Consider the following 21,851-nt stretch of genomic DNA (forward strand, 5'->3'; position numbering starts at 1 on the left):
CGCTTTAGTGAGGAAAAATAGGAAATTTTGATGTTTTAAGACTGCTTTAAAAGGAGATACTAACATAATTATAACTGAAATCATAAGTAAGTACTGTGTACTGGTTGGTGGAGTTTAAATATTAGATATTTATTGTCCAAATATTCACAAAACAACCCAGAAGGCTGAACTGAGAAAGACATTCAATTAAAAACAATAAACAATCTATGCCGTGTGATGCACATACTCTACTTTCTACATGCAAAGTGAGGCATGTTTCATTTTTGTTCCTCTGTATTCTTAAAACAGCAAATCATCCTCACCTGTCTGCACATAAATACAGCGCCTGTGTACACAATCAACTGGTTGTCATGTAGAATGCTTACACATTAATTTGGAAACCTTTTCCGTAGGAAAAAGAATAAATTACTTTACCATGCAAGGAGGTAACAGGTATTATCAACTGCAAGTTGTTCTGAAGATGTTGGAAAAAATATACAATATATATACTGGAACCCACTGTCGTGAGCTTTTTTCTTTTTTAGACACACTTCAGTAAAGCCAAAATGAAGCACAAAATACATGCTTTTGCATAGAAATAGTGTAAATTGCGTGGAGTTTGAGTAATAAGGGAGCATGGGAAGTAAAAGGTGGGGAAACAGAGCACACATCGACAGTCTCTGCCAGAGTCTCAGAAAACACTGTTGCATGAAGAAGTTGCATGTTAGAAATTTCGTGTTGGGTTCTGCTTTGTTCCAGTCTGCTGCTGAGATGTGGAAATATTAATCCGTGAGGTCCAGGCACCACGACTGCTCTGTGCTCTGAGTCTGAACGCCGATGCTGGACCGTCGTGAAGATGCACTTCCACTGTCCCTGCTTTCCAAAGAGCCTGTGTTTCCCAGTAGGCATTCCAGACTGGTGTGCTCCACCGCAGATGGGTCACCTAGTGGGAGATGGGGCTCAATAACATCAGATTGTAATGATCCTGAATCCACAGAACTCCCAAAAGGCTGGCATGGTAATGTGGGTGGAGAGGAAGAGACAGGGTGGAGAGAGGAGTTTGAATCCTTAATTTGGAAGATTGAGGTATCCTGGATCAGAGGGTGAGATGGCGGGGTGGACATCAGGACACACATGGCCTCATTTGAGGCTTTTAAAGGATTAAGGTTGGCATAATGACTGGGTGATGTGTCCAGCAGGCTGTGTGTGGACATTCCTGTAGGGACACTGGACAAAAGGCAAGAGTATTCATCATTATCACTGGGAGGCTGCAGGCACAAAGTGGGCTGGGACTGACTGATGGTAATTGAGCTAGCACCGAGGGGTCTGTTGTCTTCATGTCCAGCATGAGGTGGAAGGCCTGGACTTCCTCCATGGAAGCCTGGGCTGATGCTAAGAAGTGATGGGCTGGTCCACAGATGTGCAGTCATGCTCTCAGAGCTATGACACGGGACAGATTTAGGAGAAGATTTTGGAGAGAGTGTTGGACAGTGGTTAGCAGGCGGACTACAGGACTGAGGCCGCTGGTGGCTCTCTGTTGGGGTTTCAGTAGTTCCACTGCAGCTCCAGTGGCCAGCGGCTGGGGCACTTTGGTGGGAATAGTGGCTCCCGGGAACATTATGGAGGTGGAAAGCTGAACTATGACTAAAAGGCATGCCGCTGTTGGAGGCTCTGGGAGAGTTGGACGCCATTTGGACACCACACGGATGGGAGGGGAAAGAGGCATTGTAGTGATGAAAAGATGCGTGAGCCTGGAGGATGTGCATCATGTGGTGAAGGCTCTTGGTGAGCTCAGAGACTTCCTGGTTTAACGTGCCCATCTGTGGAGAGAGCACTTACAGTTTACATGTGACATTTAAAGACTTCCAACATATTCAATGTAGGTAAATTTTCAAGGGAAACATTAAGGTAACAAATGATAAGGTTCTATCGCTGCTTAATTAATGAATTAATCAGCTTCTCTCTTTAAAGTTTACTCTCGGGCTGATGTCCAGCTATAACTTTCTGATGACCTTCCGAGGACTGTAAAAAAGTTGAAATCCCCTCTTGAAGAGATGTCTTCTAAAGCACTTGTGAAATCAAGGAAGAAGAGCAGGTAAGTGACCCTAGCAGAGAATAAAGCAGACAGAAAGCTAAGGATATACAAAATGCAGATGGGGGCCAAAAGGGCCACAAGTAGAGAGAGGTTGTCAACTATTTTTTAAATTGCAGAGTCAGCACTACCAGCCATCCTCTGCATTGCAGAAGTGCCCTGCTGATTAATTAATATTGACTTCAGACAGCACCCATCTGGATACTCCTGCTGCACCTGCTTTCTCTCTATTTACATTCAGATTAAGAGAGCAGGGGGAGACTGAGGTATAGGCCGGCATCAAGTCTGCTTCATCTCACTTTATATTTTCCCTTTACATACACCAAGCAGGCCGATAGTAGATGAGATGCTACAAATTTATCTGTGTGACAAAAAAAAGTGAAGCTTGTGATTCTATATTTTTGCTTTTTACATACAACATAGAATAAGATGGATTTTTGTTTCTTAATTATTCCTGTGTTTCATATTCAGTCACTACCAAAGACAGAATGTATGATAATAAGAAGGAGAGCACTGAGCAAACTGCTCTGGATCTGTGAGAATTCACACTCAGGGCTACATTATCCTCTGTGCTATCAATTTTAATTTGGGCTAAGGGGCTGTAGCTCACCTGAAGGTTGAGTTGACTGATGCTCTGCCTGACCTCCTCCGTCTCCAGGAGCAGAGCAGGATTATTTTGTGTGGTGTCTTGGGAAACGAGGGGAAGAAAAATAGGAGGAGTTTTAGCTCCCAGGAGGATTGATCAATTTTAATATAAAGAAAAATTATGTTGCATGACCCCAGTATGTGCCGATAGAAGTTATACATGCATGTGTAACTATGTATGTTTAAATTTCTCTATAAATGAAACGTCATCCAAATTTCACTTAAATCCCCAAAATAGAAACATATTTTTTTATGATGGACAAAAATAAGTGATCCTTCGCTTTGAGTGTCTGGTGTGACCCTCTGACTCCCAGGAGTCATTGCCATTCAATGCTTTTGGTAACTTTTGATGAGGAATCTACCTGGAGGAAATTTAAGCTTTTCTTTCATCCACAAAACATAGTTTTAAACAGCTTTGTGGTGCACACAGACAGTTCTCTTTCCTTACAGTCCTGCATGCACACCGTTGTTGTTCACTGTTCTCTTGATGGTGGGCTCATAAACATGAACATCATTATTAGAAGGGACTTCAGCTACTTAGATGTTACCCATGGTTTCTTTGTGAGCATCCTCTATCTGTACACCGGACAAAGATCTCGACTCGACTGACCAGTGGCTCCTCGTTGTTCCCATGTTGAGACTGAAACACCGGGGAGGACAGAGCTCTAAATCTCTTTTTAAAAAATACTAAAGGGGAGCCGAGTCATGATTGTCATTCTACTGACTGAAAGAACCTCACTCTAATTTCACATGCAAATTTCCAACTATTCTTAGAGGTTCACATTTTCCCGTCAACAGGTATCTAACGTTTCCTTATTCTTCCTAAAAAAAAGAGACCACGTGATTTATTTTTCATTTAATTTAGTCCTTCTTTTCTTCTTTTATGACTTGCAAGAAAAAAGGATGATATTTTAGGCTATAGTTTTACACAAATACAGAAAATTCACAAACTGTACATGCATTAATTTATCTGTCTGAGGTGGGTGGGATGTGTTAGTTGTAACAGCAGTTTTGTGAGCTGTATAGAGAGTTTAATTTGCTTTTCTGCTGGAGTGCATAATGCAACACATATTTGAAAATTTCTTTATATTATGCAATCTAATACAGCTGCACATTGCACTGTGTTACATAGTGTTTAACTTTACAAAGACTGGTTTTGCAGTCTTTGTAGAAAGTGCTTTGGCTTTCTATATAACCTTGGTCTAGTATCATAGTGTCCACAAGCAAGCAGATGATGATAGGCAGACAGGAATAACTGTCTGCAATCAAAACAGAAACTGGAGATCGCCAGAGAGGAGCTAAAGAGATGCAAGTTGCAAGACTATGCTACCAAAGCACTCCCCTTAATAAGCAAATTAGCTGAATCTCTACTGAACTGAAACTGATAGTAATCCTAGGAGGAAAGCAACCATGCGTGGAGATTGAGGTCAGATGGCCAGAGCCCTGCTTTGACCTCAGTTGTCCTTTAACATGTTCTCTGACTCTGTGGACACCTGGCTGTCATTTCATTCTGCTGCGCTCTCATATTCCCCCTAAAGCAGGCAGACCTGCCTTGTGGTATCCACTATTTGAACTCCTGAGTTTACCTCCAGCCATCTGGCACCCAGGTGACCCTAGCAGCTCGTGGGTGGTTTGACTTACCTTGGGTGCTGCTGCTCTCTGAGCTGGCATTAGGCCTGCTGTGCTCAACGTTGAAATGGAACGTACTCCCGTTGTCTTCGATGCCATCTACAACCCTGGCGAGAGGGGTGAAGAGGAGGGAGACCGGAGTTAATGTAACAGTAGAGCTTTTTCAATTATCACTGGAGCCAAGAGACGACCGAGCGATGTGCCATGAGAGCTGCTGCTGGCAGACGCCCATGTGGGTTTGAACATGAAGACAGCAGCACAAGTCTGGAGGGGCAGACACCTGAGCTCTGTGAACCAGCACTTACCCATACCTAGAACTTACTGGGTGACTTAGGGATGCATTATGAATACAGATAGCGGGATCGGGAGTATAAGGTATGATGGTTATGAAATGCAGTAACATCTGTTGAAATATGCAATGCAAATACACTCCATCTGCAGCTTTCTGCTCAGTCCATTACTGCAAAGCCTCATTCAGATGCTCTTGGAGATACTATGACTGTATTAAAATCAAGGTGACTATATAAACATTCAAGAAATACGTGTGAAATTGTTTTGAAGTAGAAAGAAAAAATTATGCTCCTTATGTATCATCAAAACACACATAGAACAGCCGTAAAGTACTTTAGTTAGTATTATAGTTCCTGAGTACATATTATTATTAAACCGCATGGAATTGTATGACATTAATTTAGCCTTTGCGTTTTTACTTATGTTCTGGCTGAGGCCTGAAATTAAATATGACTACCTGGGACTAAGATCCGGTGGCCCAAAACAAGTGACAGTTGGAATGAGCAGCTTTGTAGGCTTTTGCTCAGCTCCTGACTCTCCCTCAGCTGCAGTTGATGCCGTGCTCGGGGCTGAGACAGGAGTCGTGTGCTCTTTTTTCGAAGGTGGCTGAGGGGAGCTCTGTCCTAGGAAGCCACGGCTAAGGTTCGGCGAACGGCAGCGTCGCAGGGCGTTGAACTGCCGTAACTCGTCCCCCAGGAGGTTCCCCAGGGAGGTGCGGCGAACGGGGCTGGTGAAGTTGGGCAGCAGGAGGTTGCGGCGGGAGCGCGTGGCTGGCGACAGGTGGAAGGAGTCGTCAGGGTCATCAGTCTTGGTTTCCACAATAGAAGGAAGCCTGGATTGCTGCACAAAAAGAAAGTACAGTATGGAGAGTTAGCAACTAAACTGTACACTCTCAAAATAGTAAGATAAAAACAGTAAAGTGATGATAGTTAGCTCTGCTTGTTAGCAAGATCAGTAAGAAGACCTATTTGCTTTTGGATGGTGTATTTGGACTTGCATTATAATTTTAACTGAAATGGGACTTTGTCTTGATTTAGTTAAATGGTTAACTCTTTGAGTCACATCTGGATCTGGATCCATGAACTTTTTCGAAGGCTTCTTAACTATTGAAAGATTATAGGAGCTTATTTTTGCAACTGGAAAAAAAAATCTGCTACTTGTGAGTCAAAATCTCAGTTTATTTTTAAGTCAAGTCAATAATTTGACCTTAGGGGTAGGTTTAGGGTAAGGGTCAGGGTCTGGGCTACAGATGGTGTTAGAAAATAACTAAAAATTGACAAAAATCTTGAAATTTCACATTACCAGATTTTGAGATAATAATTAAAAATTGTAACTTGAGAATGGGGGGAAAAAAAAAACTTTTTTCAGACCCATAAGAATTTATTTTTTTCTCAGTGAGAGGAAAAAAAGCTTCTACTGTATGTAATATAGATAAAATGTGCATATCTTGGAAAATTCATCTTAAATTAAAGCAAGAATAAATTCAGATCCAGACTTAAGATTCAGCTCTTATATTTATCTCTTTATATATTTATGCATAACAAACACCAAAGAAGACTTTTTTGTTTTATCTTTTTTAATGAAAAAACAAAAAAGAACTAAAACATATCTTAAAAACTGTTCTGTTCAAACTATCTGTCAAGTTTAAAACATCTAATATGGTTTAAAGCTGCCGATGAGGACAATTATGTATTTACAGCTGACAGTATGTCCATCATTAATTTACTAATGTTAGAAATGTGCTGTGCTTCTGCCAACAGAACTGTATTACACAGCCGTTTAAAACAGACAAAGTGAGCACTGTAAATAGTGTTTTAATGATACAGCAATAAAGCAGACTGATAAGTTCAGTACACAGTAAGCAAAGTAGCTCATAAGAGTTCCCATTAAAGGAGCTATTGACCCAGTTAGTGTGCCAGCTTGAGAGACTGAGCTGCTTTCATGTAGGGGAAGTCCTTACACAAGTCCCCCCAAAGTACTCACTAGCATTGCAGTAAGTTCCAGAAAAAAATGGTGGATGAAATCTCAAAAATACACAGCACACGTAATGACAACAGCTGTTCCAAGGCACTGCCAGCTGTAGATTAAAATTCAATACCAGCAGTATGTTAAGGAAATCTGAAAATGTGAAACCTGACTAGAAGGATACTGAATTTGCACTGAACTCACGTGTGGAAGCCTCGGTGACTTTGAAAATCTTCGGAGGCCCTGCGTTGACAAAAAAGAAAGACACAAGAAAGAAAGTAAGGCATAATACCTTAATTTATTCATTCAGCCTCCTGTGTATCAAACCCTGAACATTTTAGATTAACTGTTGCCGTGAAATCCCAAAAAATGAATACATTTCACTGGTTCCTTTTCTGTAGCAAAAGTGTCTAAATTCAAATTTGTTAGTCTCTCTTTCATCCACTGGTGCCACTAATTAAATGAACTTGGCCAGCGATGCAGCCACATGAGCTGAATTACATGCTCAATCTTCTTTCTACGCTCGATTGCGCCAGAATTCCAGGGGAAGTTTGTCTTTCCCTGGTGTGTGTGTGTGTATGTATGTGTGTATGTGTGTGTGTCTATGGCTAGAAAGTTTTAGCAACTTAGCAATCACCAGCTGGGTGGCAAATAAAGCTGTGGTAGCGTGAGTCCTTCCCTTGTGTGTCAAAAATGTGCTTCTGACAACATGGCTAATGTGACAGCACAAGCCACAGCCTGCCATTCTAGCAACATCATGCCAGCGATGCACTTTGACGAGGGAAACCAGCGAGGACGTGAATTAAATTTAATCTTTTGTTAAAGCACAATGCTGAGGTTAAAAAAAAAAAGTGGTGCTATGTGGGAGGCGAAGGGAAAACGTGCATGAATCTGTTGAAAACAGGGGCAAACACTCCTCATAAGGAAACTAACCCTGGAGCAAAATGGGATGATTAACCAGCCAGTGAGAAACATTGGTTTCAACTTACATTAAATGTCAAGTCAATTAAAGGAGCACTAATGCAACAAGTGTCCCACATAGCAAAGTAGGTTTGCAGGGACAGGGGATTCTGGGAATTTCAGTCACAAGTATGCTATCTTGCACAAAAAGGGACGGAAGCAGCAAATTATGCCTGACTGACTTATAAAATTACACACCGTATCTGATTATCAAGTAAGTAGAGAGGGTTTTGCATAGTAGAGAGCTTTTCTTTTTACTTCTAGAGTCTAGAAAATCTCAAACTGGATCTACTGGGTCCAACAAGTTGAAACAGAGTTATCCCAAATAGAGCTGTCTATGAGCTCTCACAGTGGAAGATGCACTTCCAGAGACATTAATGTGGTCTGTGGGCGGGTCATCTGAGATAGTAGTCGTCTCTGCGAGCTGCACTCTCCAGGTTAGAATCGTCATGCTAAAAACTCAAAGTTCGGGTGGCAAATAAAGCTGTGGTAGCTATATATAACTAATATCATTTTTGTATACTGTCATCACTGCTTAGCAGCGGGTATCTTTGTCAACTTTGTTAAACTGTTTTTGTCAATTTGAGGCTCCAAAGGGAGCCACATCCCCATAACTCAGACCGACCGGCTTGTTCTTCACACGCCATGACTACAGACTACTTAACCCTCCCTGTGGCGACACGGTCATTATAGCCCAACAAATTTTGACACTCTGCTGGATCCCTGGTGGTGGAGTGACCTTCCCACTCTGCCCAGTACAGCGCAATCATCCCTGATCTTTCAAAGCTCACCTCCCTTAAGAAATAAGCAACACTCCTGGGTCCTAGACCCCAATTACAACAAACCATTCAACGTGACCTTAAACCTGACAACTCTGACACATCATTACTTTTACTGTTAATGTTTTGAAAGTAAGTCTGCCATTGGGTGTTGAGTTGGTAGAGTGCACAGCATTTGCTATGAAGTGAAGCAAGATCCAGGCTGGACAAATAACTGATGAGCTTTAAGTAACTAAAGTAACTACGCAGTGTAATCCTCCATAAAGCCAGTGAGAGCTGCGGGTTCACAGCGAGTGCTTTGGAGTGATTTATGTAATAGCAAACTTATAATAATACCAGTATAGAGTGTTTTTTACATAATTGGCTGATGCTTACAATTTCAGTGTATCTGACTTGCAGTTGATGTTTTTAGTTTCTCCAGCTGAGACACTCAGCTTGGTTTGCTGAGTAAAAAAATGTTACATTTTCTCCCCAAACTGCTAAAAATAATTTCACTGACAGCAAAGCAACAAAAGCTGAAATTAAATTATAGAATTGACAGAAAAAGAAAAGTCTTTTTCCATCTGGCATTCTGCTTTTTCTCCATTTACAGAAGATAAAGTAGTCCCTTGTGGATACCTTATATTGTAATAAGTATTCCTACAATCTGTTTCTTTGGCACTGTTTCACTGCGACTGACTGATTACTGTGCTGTCAGTATATAATACTCAAGTTAGTCTCAGGAGTTAAAGGACTTCCCTTCCTAGAGGAATTCCCATCTTAAAAAGACCCACTGTGAGGATGCCGATGAGACCAGTACAACTGTGAGTGTGTGTGTGTGTGTGTGTGTGTGTGTGGTCTGGAAATCAGGTAGCAAAATAATTCCTTCATCCTTGCAGGGGGGTGGCTGTCCCCTGGCTTTGTGTTTGAGCAAAAACCCTGAACAGATGGCATGAGAGAAGTGCTAGTACTCACGATCAGCCATGCTTCAGAGAAGCCTATCTAATTTAGAAAACATAACTTATGTTTAAACACATACACAGTTTCTGCATAACTAAACATTCATTCTTAGGTCACAGGTACTTCTGCTATATATATATATATATATATATATATATATATATATATATATATATATATATATATATATATATATATATATATATATATATATATATATATATATATATATATATATATATATATATATATATATATATATATATATATATATACCAATATATGCAATGGTTACTTAAAGGTGGGATTTTGCTCTTTGATGTTGCCTCATGGAACAAGTCTACCAAACACAATCAGTCTGCTTTGAAGTGCTGATTAATACAATTAAAGTTGTTTTCCCTGAGCCTGACTGACAAAAAGACATCTGCTAATTAACACAACCAGCACAGATGCCTATCGCGTCCCAAACTAAACAAATCAACCTAAGAAAAAAGAGAAAAAGAAATGATTAAGGCCAACGAGAAAAGTCAGATTCGAAAAAGAGAAATGCTTGAAGCAAAAAACATAATGTTTGAGAGGGGGAGGTTGCGGATGTCCTTGGAGATCTTTGTCAGTTTTGTCAGTCACACATGAAAAACTAAATCAGTTTTGTTTGTAGAGTTCAATTAAATATCCAATGAAGCCAATTACTTTTTTCTCCAAGGTTAAAATCGTTCAATGCTTAAGTTTGGATTGTTAAAACGATTACAGAATAGTAGCTGAAGATATGGACCCATGTGGATTGGCAATGGCAGCATTTGCTACTTGCTAGTTCCAACTTGTAGCTGCTTTTATCTTCATTAATGTCTTAATTCTTCATGGCATAGAATGACATCCCAATTTAGGCATGCTGGTTTTTCAGGTTTGAAGGCACCGAATCAACACCAGTATGTTGTGTGTATTTGGTACCTCGTCCTGGCTGCCTTCACGAAGGTTATAGGTGAGGTTGTTGTGGATGTCGGAGGTAAACACGCTGCCATACTCGGGGTATAGTTCCAGCACCTCCTTCAGGCCACGCACACTGATGTACTGGAGATCGCAGTAGGTAAGCGCCTTCACATCAGCATTGGTTTTGATTACCTGGTCTGTTCCAGGCAGGTCGGAGCCAATCAAATCTCCTTTCCCTAAAATCCAAAAGATGATAAATTCCCTGTTACACTTTAAAGTACAAAAAATATCAAATAAATAGAAAAAACATGATGCAAAAAATGCAATCTGACAACAATACAGACCTAATATAGCCAGCACCATGCCATCCTTCAGCACCTCTAGAGAGCCAGAGCAGACGAAGTAGTTGGCATGCAGCGCATCACCCTGACGGATGAGATACTCTCCCGGGACACAGAATGAGGTTTTTATATGAAGAGAGAGTGAGCGCAGGCAGCCGCGGCTGGCCCCCTTAAAGACCGGCAGCTGGAGGATGTCCTTATTCAGATGCATGGCGATATCGGCCCGCAGCTCATCAGGGAAGTCATGCAGGAGCTGGGGATTTGTGACAGATGTAACGAGGTGTGACACTGATAAGTAATTAGTGAATGGACTGTGTTGCCACCAGTCACCCGCTTTTGAATTTCAATAGGATATCAATTGATGGAGTATAGGGAACCATGTGCTGTGCACAAACAATTACAGCTTCAAAGGGCTGGCAATGAATTTTAGAGCAGAGTTCATTGTTCAATTGCCATCGAAAACAGTGCTGTGAAGTTCCTTGAAGGCAGATAACAGCATGTACAAAGATATTACATGACAGCAACAAGAAAGGGACTCCTACCTCGTTGGCATCTATACCATTGTTGACAGACCATGTGGTCTGGAAGTACTCCAGCATGCGCTGTTTAAGCTGCTGGGACAGACGGTGGACACGAATAAAGTCCTTCAGGTCCTTCATACGTGTGTGGTAGAGAGAGCGGCGCGAGTACATACGCTGGATGATGGCGGTAACATTACCAAAGACCAGCGCATGCATCAGTGCTGTAATAAGGACAGAAACAAAGGTGTAAATATAAAGGTGGGATGTGTAAAGATGTAACATATTACAATTTCAAATCCTATTTTGAAGTGTGGGCCCAAAGATATTCTTAAATTCTTAAGTTTTACCTCCTGATTACAAAAAAGGTTAACAATATTAAATAAAAACGAAAGAAATAAAAGATTTAAGTCTATTGATCCTTTATAAAATGTTTGTTTTTTAACATATTGAAATACATTAAGTGGATAAAAGCACAGGGTTACCTACAGATTATACCTACATGAGTTTCTTGGTCATGGATACCCATGCAATGAAGCTCCCACTGCACAGTTTTGTGTTGATGTTAATGCCAGATGAAGAGGTTTGCAGAGCATTGGTGACTTTTACACATCTAATATTCCATGATCCCCATTCTTTCACACATTTGTAAAGGCAGACTGCATTACTACATGCTTGAGTTTATACACATGTGGCAATGAGACTGAAAAAACTGAATTCAAGGATAGAAACATGTGGTTTAATACTTTGTTTTTTTCTCATAAAGTGTATATTATATGGCTCATTGCCCAGTCATGATCTACTTTTGATCCACAAAGAAGCCACAAGTTACAATTCTGCTTTCATCACCGATCAGAAAAGCAGTAAAACAAACACTTATTATGTATCTTCTGATATGCTGCACCAATAATTGCCATTTCAGCTGTTTCTGGGTTATGAAGACGACGGCAAGCTGTGTCTTAAAGGCCAGCCAAGCCATTCAACTCGATTCCTGCTGAATTTGTTGTACTTGCATGCCAAACAGAAGCAGCGTTATGCCAGGATGCCAGAGGGAGAATGTAGCCCGGTGTCAGACGTACCGCCGATGAGCATGATGCAGATGGAGAAGATCTTCTCAGCATCGGTGTTGGCACAGACGTTGCCAAAGCCCACACTGGTCAGGCTGCTGAGGGTAAAATAGAGGGCAGCGATGTAGGAGCTGTGCACTGTTGGGCCGCCCACTGTGCTGTTAACGTAGGGCGTCTCCAGACGTTTGCCCAGCTCATGGAGCCACCCTTGAAAGAGAAGGTTAGAGAGTAGCGTTGACAGAGCAACGTCCAGAAGTTTAACCTCTTGTTATTTTTATGTGGATGGTAGTGGCAAGATCGGAGTGCAATGTGAGAGAAATACAGAAATGTATGTTTGTGCCTGCATGTGGGTGTCTTTCTGTGTATTAGAAAGAGATGATCAACAGCGTCAGGAGCCAGGTATGTTGGCTATAATTAGACCTACTCCTCCAGGGATAAATAGTGCTAAGCCTTAATTAGCAGCTGTGACTTCACCTCCCTTCAGCCAAAATGTACATACAAAAGCATGCATCATTCATTGACACATCAGCGTGCTGCTTGCTACCAGCCACTTTTTTGTAAAAGCTTTTGATCTGGTTTCAGGCTGTTCTTATTAGAGCAGCAGAGTACTGTCTCACCACAGAGCAGAGCTAGACACCCAATAAGTAAGCAATTACTATTTATAGCATAGTAGGGACAAAACAAATGCCTACTCAGTTTTTGCAGGAAACAGCCGACTTACACACCTATTAAAACTGAATCAAATCAGAACAGGCTTCGCTTATGTTCTGAGAAAATGTTGAAATGTCTTAATGTTTCGCCCTTGCTAGATGAAACACCAAAAATTCAACAGATCGGACTTCAGCAAGGCCACAACTAGACTCACCTATGTCCCAATTATCATTGGTCTCTAGTTCTTTGCGCCCAATCATGTACCAGATGCAGGCCATCCAGTGAGCCAGCAGGGCAAACACAGACATCAGCAAGGTTAGCACCATGGCGCTGTACTGGGAGTAGCGGTCAAGCTTCTGGAGCAGACGAAGGAGGCGCAGGAGGCGTACTGTCTTAAGCAGGTGGACTAAGGAGGTCTGAGGCAAATATGGGAGGAGAGGTGACAGAGAAAAGGAGAGAAAGGAAAGAGAGTAGAAAGCTAAATATCAAAATATCAACACTCAAACACTTTGTATTGTTTGTGAAATGTAGTACATATGGTTTACTTGTCACATAGGCAGCCAAACTGCAACAACAGGGCAGCAAGTTATCAGTTTAATGGTAATGCTGACAGCCACAGATGGATGCGGGGACAAAAAAGAAGGCTGGACATATGATTGTCCAGTAGTACTCACCACTGTGATATTGAATGCGTACAGCAGGTCAAAGGGCAGGGCAGCCACCAGATCCACAAAGAACCAGGTGGTGGCGTAGTGGATGCAAATAGAGCGTGGCTCATACACCACCTGGCCTGACTGGCTCACATAGGTTGTGCGAAAGTTCATGATGATGTCTGAAAATATGTAATTATAAAAAAAATAAAATAAAACAAATAAGCAGGCCTGAAATATGACAGAAAACACTCAGTTCATAAAGAGCTTCAAGGATTGCCACTAGAAGCCTTTCAAGGGGTAAAAAGTCAAGCACCACAGCCTACGTGAACACTGCTGCTGACCATGTCGGTCCCCGTATGACCACAATGTACCCATCTTCTGATACAATAACACACCATGTCTCAAAACTGGAATCATCACAAACTGATTTCTTGAACATGTGCTCAAATGGCCTCCACAGTCCTAAGATCTCAATCCAACAGAGAACCTACCTGGTGGAACAAATCTGCAGTAACTGTGTGATCCTATCGTGTCAATGTTGAGCGAAATCTTTCAGGAATGTCTAAAGTTCCTTGTTTAATCTATGCCACAAAGAATTAAGGCAGGTCTAAACGAAACGGTGGGAAAATTATTAAACATCTGGGATGCTTCATAGTTACTTTACAATTTCAGGGTCTGTATGCAAGAAACATATAACCTTGACGTCACCACATGGCAAGCATGTAACATGCAAACTATTTGAATTAGCAACACCTCAGTTGAGATGAAAGCTCATCGTTGGATGCACATTTTATTTTTCATTGAATATTTAGCATTTATGGGAACACAATAAATAATTAAATAATTTAAAAAAAAAAACACAAACAAATACATCAGCATTAAAAAGATGTTTCATTACACCATGTTCCTGGAGCGAATTGAGCCCCTTTCATGCCCCTTTCAGCTTTAATATGGAATTCATTAATTATTCATTTAACTAGAAATGGGTAGACTCTAAGTAAATGAGCTTTCAGAAACAAGCAATCTCATGCCCGTTTGTGCCAAGTTGATGGCATCAGGAATCTGACATAAACTCCAAACCCATGCTCAGAGGAGCGTGTTGCAAGCCAGCCACCTTAATTTATCCCTTGGGTGCTTTATTGAACTAAGAAGAGTCCCTCAAAGAGACCAAGTACATCCTGAAGGGACTCCTAAACCCAGGTAACCTGAATAAGAGGGGACATTTCTAAGAAAAGGCTGCTTGGATTGTTTTGGTTTCCATGGTGCCATAGATGGCACAAATGGATAGATGTTGGAGTAAAACCTTACGTCAGCATGTTGAAAAATGCTTCGAAAACACCGAAATGTGATCATGTTTTATCTTGAGCAGGGATACGGGGACATCTTTGGAATACTGATAAAGTCTAATTTTGACAAACCAGTGTTATGGACCAATATTTGTTGTGTCACATCAATTTTGCATTGGGTAAATGTTGAAAAACAGTGTTAAGAATACCTAAAAGCCTTTAAAACATGTTAGTTATGTTTAATAAAGAATATTTATTTGTTTTCCTGGAAGAAAAGGAGAGTAAATAATAACAAAACACCAAAAAGGACAAAAAAAAACATCAATACTGTCATTAGATATTGACCAAATTGTTACACTGGAATCTCTCTAGAGTTTCATAATTGATATGTTTTTAATCTAATCATCTTTCCCAATTACGTCTTTAAAAACTTACCTATAATAAAAAGCATTTCCACTGCAATGTCACTGACAATAGTGGAGCGTGCAGCTGTGATGGCATCATCGTGTGGCGTGAAGCTGACATTGTAGGGCACGGTGACAGCCACGTAGAAGGTAGCCAGCAGAATGAGCCAGTCCCACAGCGCTTTCGAAACACTGTAGTGGAGCAGGATGAAGCGTGACTTCTGCACCGCTGCCACCTTGTACTCCGGTATTGCAGGTTTGTCCATCATTCTCTGTAAACAAACAGGTGAATAAAGTTTCAAACTTTCAAGCACAACCTCTAATATTCCTTCAAACATGTACGATAAAGGGAAACCACAGCCTCATGAATTTGAAGCTTTACTTGATAAATAACCAAAACACACAAAGTGCACTTGAGGAGCTGCATAAATGAATAACTGGATAACCAGATGGTCACGAGGTGGAGTATTGTGATGGACACCACGGTGCCAAGATTTAGCAGAAACAGACAATGTAAATGTCAACACCCTCTCTTGTGCGCTGACCGCTGATGATTCACCGTGGTAGGCAACTCAAGTGAAACAGATATGGTAATGCTGCTGGTTATCTCTTCTCCTGTACCCAGTGATAAGACCTCTACAATGTCTGGGCAGTAACAACACAGTGAGTGTCTATAATTTCACACGTGGCTCGGCTTCACACTTCCAAATGTCATTCATGCTTCAAATCTCAGGTATCCAAGTGTCGTGGTAGTTATGTTGTTATGAGAAAAACGCGGCATACCACTAGATTGACCGTGCATTGCAGTTATCTTTTCTCACATTTTGAAAATCCAGTGGTGAAAAGTATTGCAGATGAAATGGGAAGCCATTCAAAGCATAATGAGACTGCAACTCTCCAAATGGGGCCATGCACTTGCCACATAATAGCCTTAACCGTGTTTGGGAGACATGAGGAGAAGCTGTTACCTATGACAGCGGTGAGAGGGGAAAGAAAAGGCGAGATAAATGAGCAGTAATCCCATCTAAAAACAGTGTGAGCACTTTGGGAACAGGTGAACCCAAAAGAAGAAGCTGGTTAATTAAGGCTTAATGGGAGATTTCGTGTTTGGGCCCTGATGCTGCCTGGGCACCTCAGAGGAAAATGACAGATTCTATTTGAGTAATTGGAAGACAACAGGCAACGTTTACTTAAAAAAAAAAGGAGAAACATCAGAGAGATGACATACTCCAGTGTTTCCAAGGAAAAAAAGGATGATCCAAGTGTTCCCTCAGAAACCACGTATTAAAAGATTGTGCAAAAGATTTTATTATCACACTATCAGTGGGTTTTCTGGTCTCTGTCTAAATCCTTTTCTATCATCAACAGCTGTGTCCACTCTGATGACAGTTCAAGCAATGTCAGCGAAACCCTGACTGTTTCCTTTTTTCTTTTTTTTCATTTGCCTTACATCACAGAGGTCGCAAAGCCCACCAGACTTTTGGTTCTCGATGCAGGGAGTCGAGCCACATCGCAGTGATTAGGAAAGAAAAGCCTAGCATTTGCAGGCACGCATGGGAGTGCATGTCACACAGCTACAGCTGGTCTTCACACATCATTAACTCAAACTGTAGCCGTTGGGGCTACTGTTCCAACTACATCTCCCAGAGGTCTTTGGGCTTAGGAGATACACATGGCTTAATATGCAACCCCCTTCACCCTCAACCACAAACTACTACATAGCAAACTTAGTGTTGAAATGGCCACAAACATAATTCAAATGTCACAACAGGGCATTATACTGTCTAGATTATGCATTCTGATTGAGTCTGAACTTATTGTGCAAATCCTGGATAACTGCGCGTAATGGACTTTGCAATATTATGTTCAGCTTGGCAAAATCAGCAATCAAGGTGTCGTCTACTTAACTGTGTAACAACAAGAGACTGGAGATAAACATTCACGGTGAGTAAAGAAATAATAAGTAAAAAAAGAAAGAGAGAAAGTAAGATGTGAAAGCTCAGGTCAGTTTTTGTGTTTGCTTCACAACTTCAGGAGGCTCCAGACGGCACTATTTTTCCAATTATGTGAAAAGTGGCAACATCTCTCCCCTGGGACGTGGAGCTGCCTGAAATCAAGTCTGATTTGCTTGTCAGTGTGCTTCAGTTTTATTACACACTACAAATATAACAGATTTGTAAACTTTCTGTTTCAAAATCACAATTCTTTAAGCAGCAAGTTGCCACCTCTGCTTCGGCTTTCTGGCTGTGGTCCCATTTAAAGATCTGGAGTGTGTTTGAGCAAAGCTACGGATCCTTGCCTGACAGGTCGATGAGCTACAAATAGAGATCTAGTCAAAATAGATATGGCTGGCTTGATGTGGAGGCAGAGCACACCATTGTTAGCTAACAGCTACTAAGATACAGACAGTGAAGGAGGAAAAAAAAGAAAATGTATTAATAGTCAGAGTAAAGCAGTGGAGGAAGGATATTGATTCTTTACTTAAGGAGAAACATCAATATCACAATAAGTAAGCCCTGCATTCAAAATATGAAAAGTATCAACATGCCTTAAGGATCAACAGTACCATACGCAGAAATACAGGACTGTGCAAAAGTCTTGACCCACTCCTCATTTCTTTAAACTTTGTTTGGTGAAATGTGCAAACACACATGGAATTATTATTAGTTATTCTTCTACACATACTCAACTCTCTTAGTCAAGCTTTCTTGTAATTTCTTTAAGTAGTCTTCAGGATTAGTTCTCCAGGCTTCTTGAAGGACATTCAAAGCTCTTCTGTGGATGCTGGCGACCTTTTGTTCTGTTCTCTGTCAAGATGATCTCACACTGCTATTGAGGTCTGAACTCTGGGGAGGCCAGTCCATGACTGATTGTGTTCCACTGTGTGTGTTTTTCAATCCAGCTATGCTTTTACTGCATTGGCAGTGTGTTTGGGATGTGGGTTTTTTGCATTCATCATATCATCAGATCCCTAACACCACTGGCTGAAATGCAGACCCAAAACATGACAGAGTCTCCACTGTGTATTAAAGATGGTTCCTTTACTTTTCTGAAGTCCTTTGAACCCAGAATTTCACATTTGGATCCATTACTCTATAAGAGCTGTTGTTTACTTCTAGTGTAATTTAGCACACCTCAGTCTTTTCTCCTCATTTCTCTTCCTTAAGAATGGCTTTTTTGATTAAGCCTTAGTGAATAGTAGATGGATCAACTGAAGTCCTGGCACTTGTCCGGTTTCCTCATGTATTCTGAAAAACGCCAACTCTTTTGGCTAATAGCTAATCTTGATAGAGCAGAAAAACTGTTTTATGCCTGTGCTACATTTGGTCCTTTTCATAGATTTGACTAAACAAATTAAAATGAAAATTTTTAAATGTGTTTTCTAATAAAGTGCCTAAGAATTCAATTTAAAATTGTTTGTTTGCTAAGTTGTTTGTTAGCTGTACTCACAACACTGGTGTATCCCTTGGTTTCGGTGCCTTTTTGATGCTTGAATGAGCTAAAGGTAAATGTTAACATTACTCTGAAAATGGTCCAGTACAAGAGCTGGGCTGAAAATTAGTGAAAAAGGAGCCAATATCAAAAAAATATATCTTATTATTATTAGACTTCATTAGTATTATAAATCACATTTTTCTGTTATTTCAGCTGTTGTATCATTCTGGAATAGTGCCCTTTAAACTGCTGCTAACCTCACAGAAAATGGAAGTGTTTGAGTTAAGTGTACATACTCAAAATGTAAGCATTACATAAAAAAAAGTTTTAAAAGCAAAGTTCAGTATGTAAGCTGCACTAGCAAAGAAGGGCGAGACAATTTAAGTAGAAGAAAATGGGAGTATATGCAGAAAGACAGCAGGATGAAGCCAAAACGAGATGAGGTTAGAGCATGGGTTAGAGTGACAGATGGAGAGGAAGAAGAAATGCAGAGAACGGTGGTTAAAGCTAAAAAAGAAGGGGGAGTAGGATGGGTGATGGTTTGGGGTAAGACGTGCATTTGATCCACTTATTCAATATAAATGAACCGATGTAGTTCACACGGCTATGTTATGTTGACTTTTTCAAGTCAAGCAAAACTGGTTTCAGTGTCTTCATTTTTTTTTAAACTTTTTTCTTTTATAGTGAATTCACTGCCCTTAAGTACTTTTGCTATGGTGCCTGAATTTTCACATAACATCTGCACAAATGTAGAGTTCGCTGTACTCATCAGTGGTTATGTTTTGGATTTTGTTTCCCACCTTTTCCATTTTTTCCTTTTAGCACATATTCAAATGTAGCTGAGGCCAAAAACACTGCCTCCAAAACATATATATAAAATATATATTTAAGATAGATAGATAGATAGATAGATAGATAGATAGATAGATAGATAGATAGATAGATAGATAGATAGATAGATAGAACATTTAGCTATTTAGGAAACAGGACTGTAAGAAAATACAGTACAGTGTATTAAATAATCTTCTGTATTGTTTTTTTCATATATTTTTCTCCCATTTTTAAATTTATTTTTCTAACATTTACCATCAGGCAAATGTACGTAAAAAAAATAAGTACGAAAGTACAAAAAGAAAAAAGAAACAAACAAAAAATTTGACAGCACTTGGGTTTTAAAATTAAGCATTGCCAAACACTAAAATAACTGCATGAACAAAACAGAAAGCAGCATCTAGAATATTCCATCCAATCACTTCTTAATGTATTATTTGTTTATTTTGTCATTCAGAGAAGCACATTCACTTATTAAAATGTTAGTTAATGTGCAGCAGTGTTATGTAAATGTTCAGGCGGGTGCATTAACAGGTCTCTAAAATGAACCCCAGTGCCTACAAAATTGTAGTTATAAAGTCTGTTTGTGAAGCCAGTCAATTAATAAAACTTACATACAAATACAATATGTGCCAAACTGTGCAAAACCCAAATAAAATTAACCGAACATGCACTCAATGCTGAGATGAAAAAAGTCTGCTCATGCAAATAAACAAGCAGACACATTTCATCTGGTCTGTTGCATTTTATTATTACTGCTTTGAAAATAATCCCTTTACAAACTGCTTTTTTGCTTTGTTTTTGACACTGGTGATGTCTGAAAGATAAAAGTGACTGAAAGACTCGCGCAGACACCATCCAATGAGCTGTCAAAGAAACACAAAACAAATAAAATGTCGCTTTTATTCTAAACAGCAGATGTTTCTGCTTTGCATCAACACATGCTCGTTGCTTCCGCGTTTATAAGACTGCATCATCACATGTTGGCTCAGAAAGATATGATGCTGCTAGAAATTGCCTTTTTATGCAACTATCAGTCCCTGAGGTCACGAATAAATTAGGCAAGAGCACTGGCTTGTGTGGGCTTTTATTGTGCACTGAAGTCACATTTTAACTCAAAAGTTTAAAAAAAATAAACTAAAATTCAGCCTCCGTCTTTGGCTTTGCTGTGGATTTTAAACGTGTTGCATTCACTGGTCTGCTGATGTGCTACTTTTCATACACACCTGTCTTCCCTTCGCTGCAATAGGAGTTACATATCAGATCGTGAGCTATCGATTGTTTCTCTGCAACTATTTTGTCCCTAGTGAAGTTGCCCTTGGCTCGGTGTTCATAGGAAAAGAATAATCTAATCTCTCTGGGAATTTGCTCAACACTTTAAAACGATTATTCTGGTAGTAGAGGTGGAGTAGGGGAATAACGGAGGTTTGTAAAAAGTGTGTGCATGTGTGAGAAGGGGAGGACATGAGAGACAGAAATGTGTTGAATTTGTATTAATATCCCTGAGAAATGACTTAAAAATACATCCTCGAGAGCTGGCATAGAATCTGAATGTTGATTTTATGGTCATATGTTGCTCTCTTCCTTTGTTTGGATGTTTTTGTGAAATGTGTGTGCACTTTCAAATGTGTGTGTGATCGGTGCGCGTATGGTATCAGCACTGGCATCTGTAAGTAGGTGGAAAAGGAGTGCAGCAGGAGGCTTGGCAGATGGAGGGAGGTGTAGCACACCGATTCCAATGAAGGCACCCGCAGGTCAGGTTTGAAAGCAGCAGTCGAGATTTTGATTTTGGAAGTATTAACAAGATGCGGGTCAGCTGCATGCAGCAGAGTATTATCACTTCGTTTTTTCCTATTTTTCTTAAAGCCCGCAGTTTTGGTGCTGTTTCAACTGAGTGTAAACATGCTTGATTTCTCAATTAAATACCAATGTGACCCTTTCAAAGTGCTGGCATTGTCTTATCCACGCTCTGATTGGTCATAATTATTTAAAAGTCGACACTACTACCTGCAATGTGAAGTAAATGTCTTGTCTCTTGGGTTCTTAGTAACAGTTTATTTTATTTTCTAATATAAATGAGCTTTCAGTAGTCAGTTATTCTGACTTTTACTGTAACTTCTTATATTTGAGCAGTATATACCTGCAAAATTATGTGCGGTGAAATTAAAAAAGGGCAATCCTGTGTGAGATTCTCGTTTCTTTTAAAGGTTGGCCGTGTGTCACTGCTGTGGGAGCTTAAAATTCAGTGTCAGGTGAGCGACATAGTGTAAAAATGGCAGAAACACTTTAAAAATAATGATATTCAGCTGTAAAGTTTTACTGGGCCACTCAATTTCTGGACTAAAATTAACAAGTGCTTTGGTTTCAGGCACTTAACAGCTAAATGATCCTCTAAAAACACGCACCACTTTTTATTCAAAAAATGTATTTTGAATGTTTTCTGCCTGAACCAGACGCAG

At 40.2% G+C, this 21,851-nt stretch overlaps 1 protein-coding gene across 1 annotated transcript in view; it reads right to left on the bottom strand.

Annotated features, from left to right (window-relative positions):
• Positions 1-543: 543 nt before the first annotated feature.
• Positions 544-21,851, bottom strand: part of LOC308390913 (voltage-gated delayed rectifier potassium channel KCNH4-like) — a 38,450-nt gene continuing 17,142 nt past the window's right edge. The window contains exons 5-16 of the mRNA XM_080873274.1: positions 15,158-15,398; positions 13,458-13,615; positions 12,998-13,199; positions 12,145-12,339; positions 11,090-11,289; positions 10,551-10,800; positions 10,228-10,442; positions 6,806-6,844; positions 5,094-5,476; positions 4,358-4,452; positions 2,682-2,758; positions 544-1,799 (exon numbers count right to left, since the gene is read on the bottom strand). Coding sequence (XP_080729400.1) covers positions 762-1,799; positions 2,682-2,758; positions 4,358-4,452; positions 5,094-5,476; positions 6,806-6,844; positions 10,228-10,442; positions 10,551-10,800; positions 11,090-11,289; positions 12,145-12,339; positions 12,998-13,199; positions 13,458-13,615; positions 15,158-15,398 — 3,093 coding nt within the window. The 3' untranslated portion in view covers positions 544-761. The remainder of the gene's footprint in view (positions 1,800-2,681; positions 2,759-4,357; positions 4,453-5,093; positions 5,477-6,805; positions 6,845-10,227; positions 10,443-10,550; positions 10,801-11,089; positions 11,290-12,144; positions 12,340-12,997; positions 13,200-13,457; positions 13,616-15,157; positions 15,399-21,851) is intronic.

Source organism: Rhamphochromis sp. 'chilingali' (genome assembly GCF_963969265.1).
Source record: "Rhamphochromis sp. 'chilingali' genome assembly, chromosome: 22".
NCBI lineage: Eukaryota > Metazoa > Chordata > Actinopteri > Cichliformes > Cichlidae > Rhamphochromis > Rhamphochromis sp. 'chilingali'.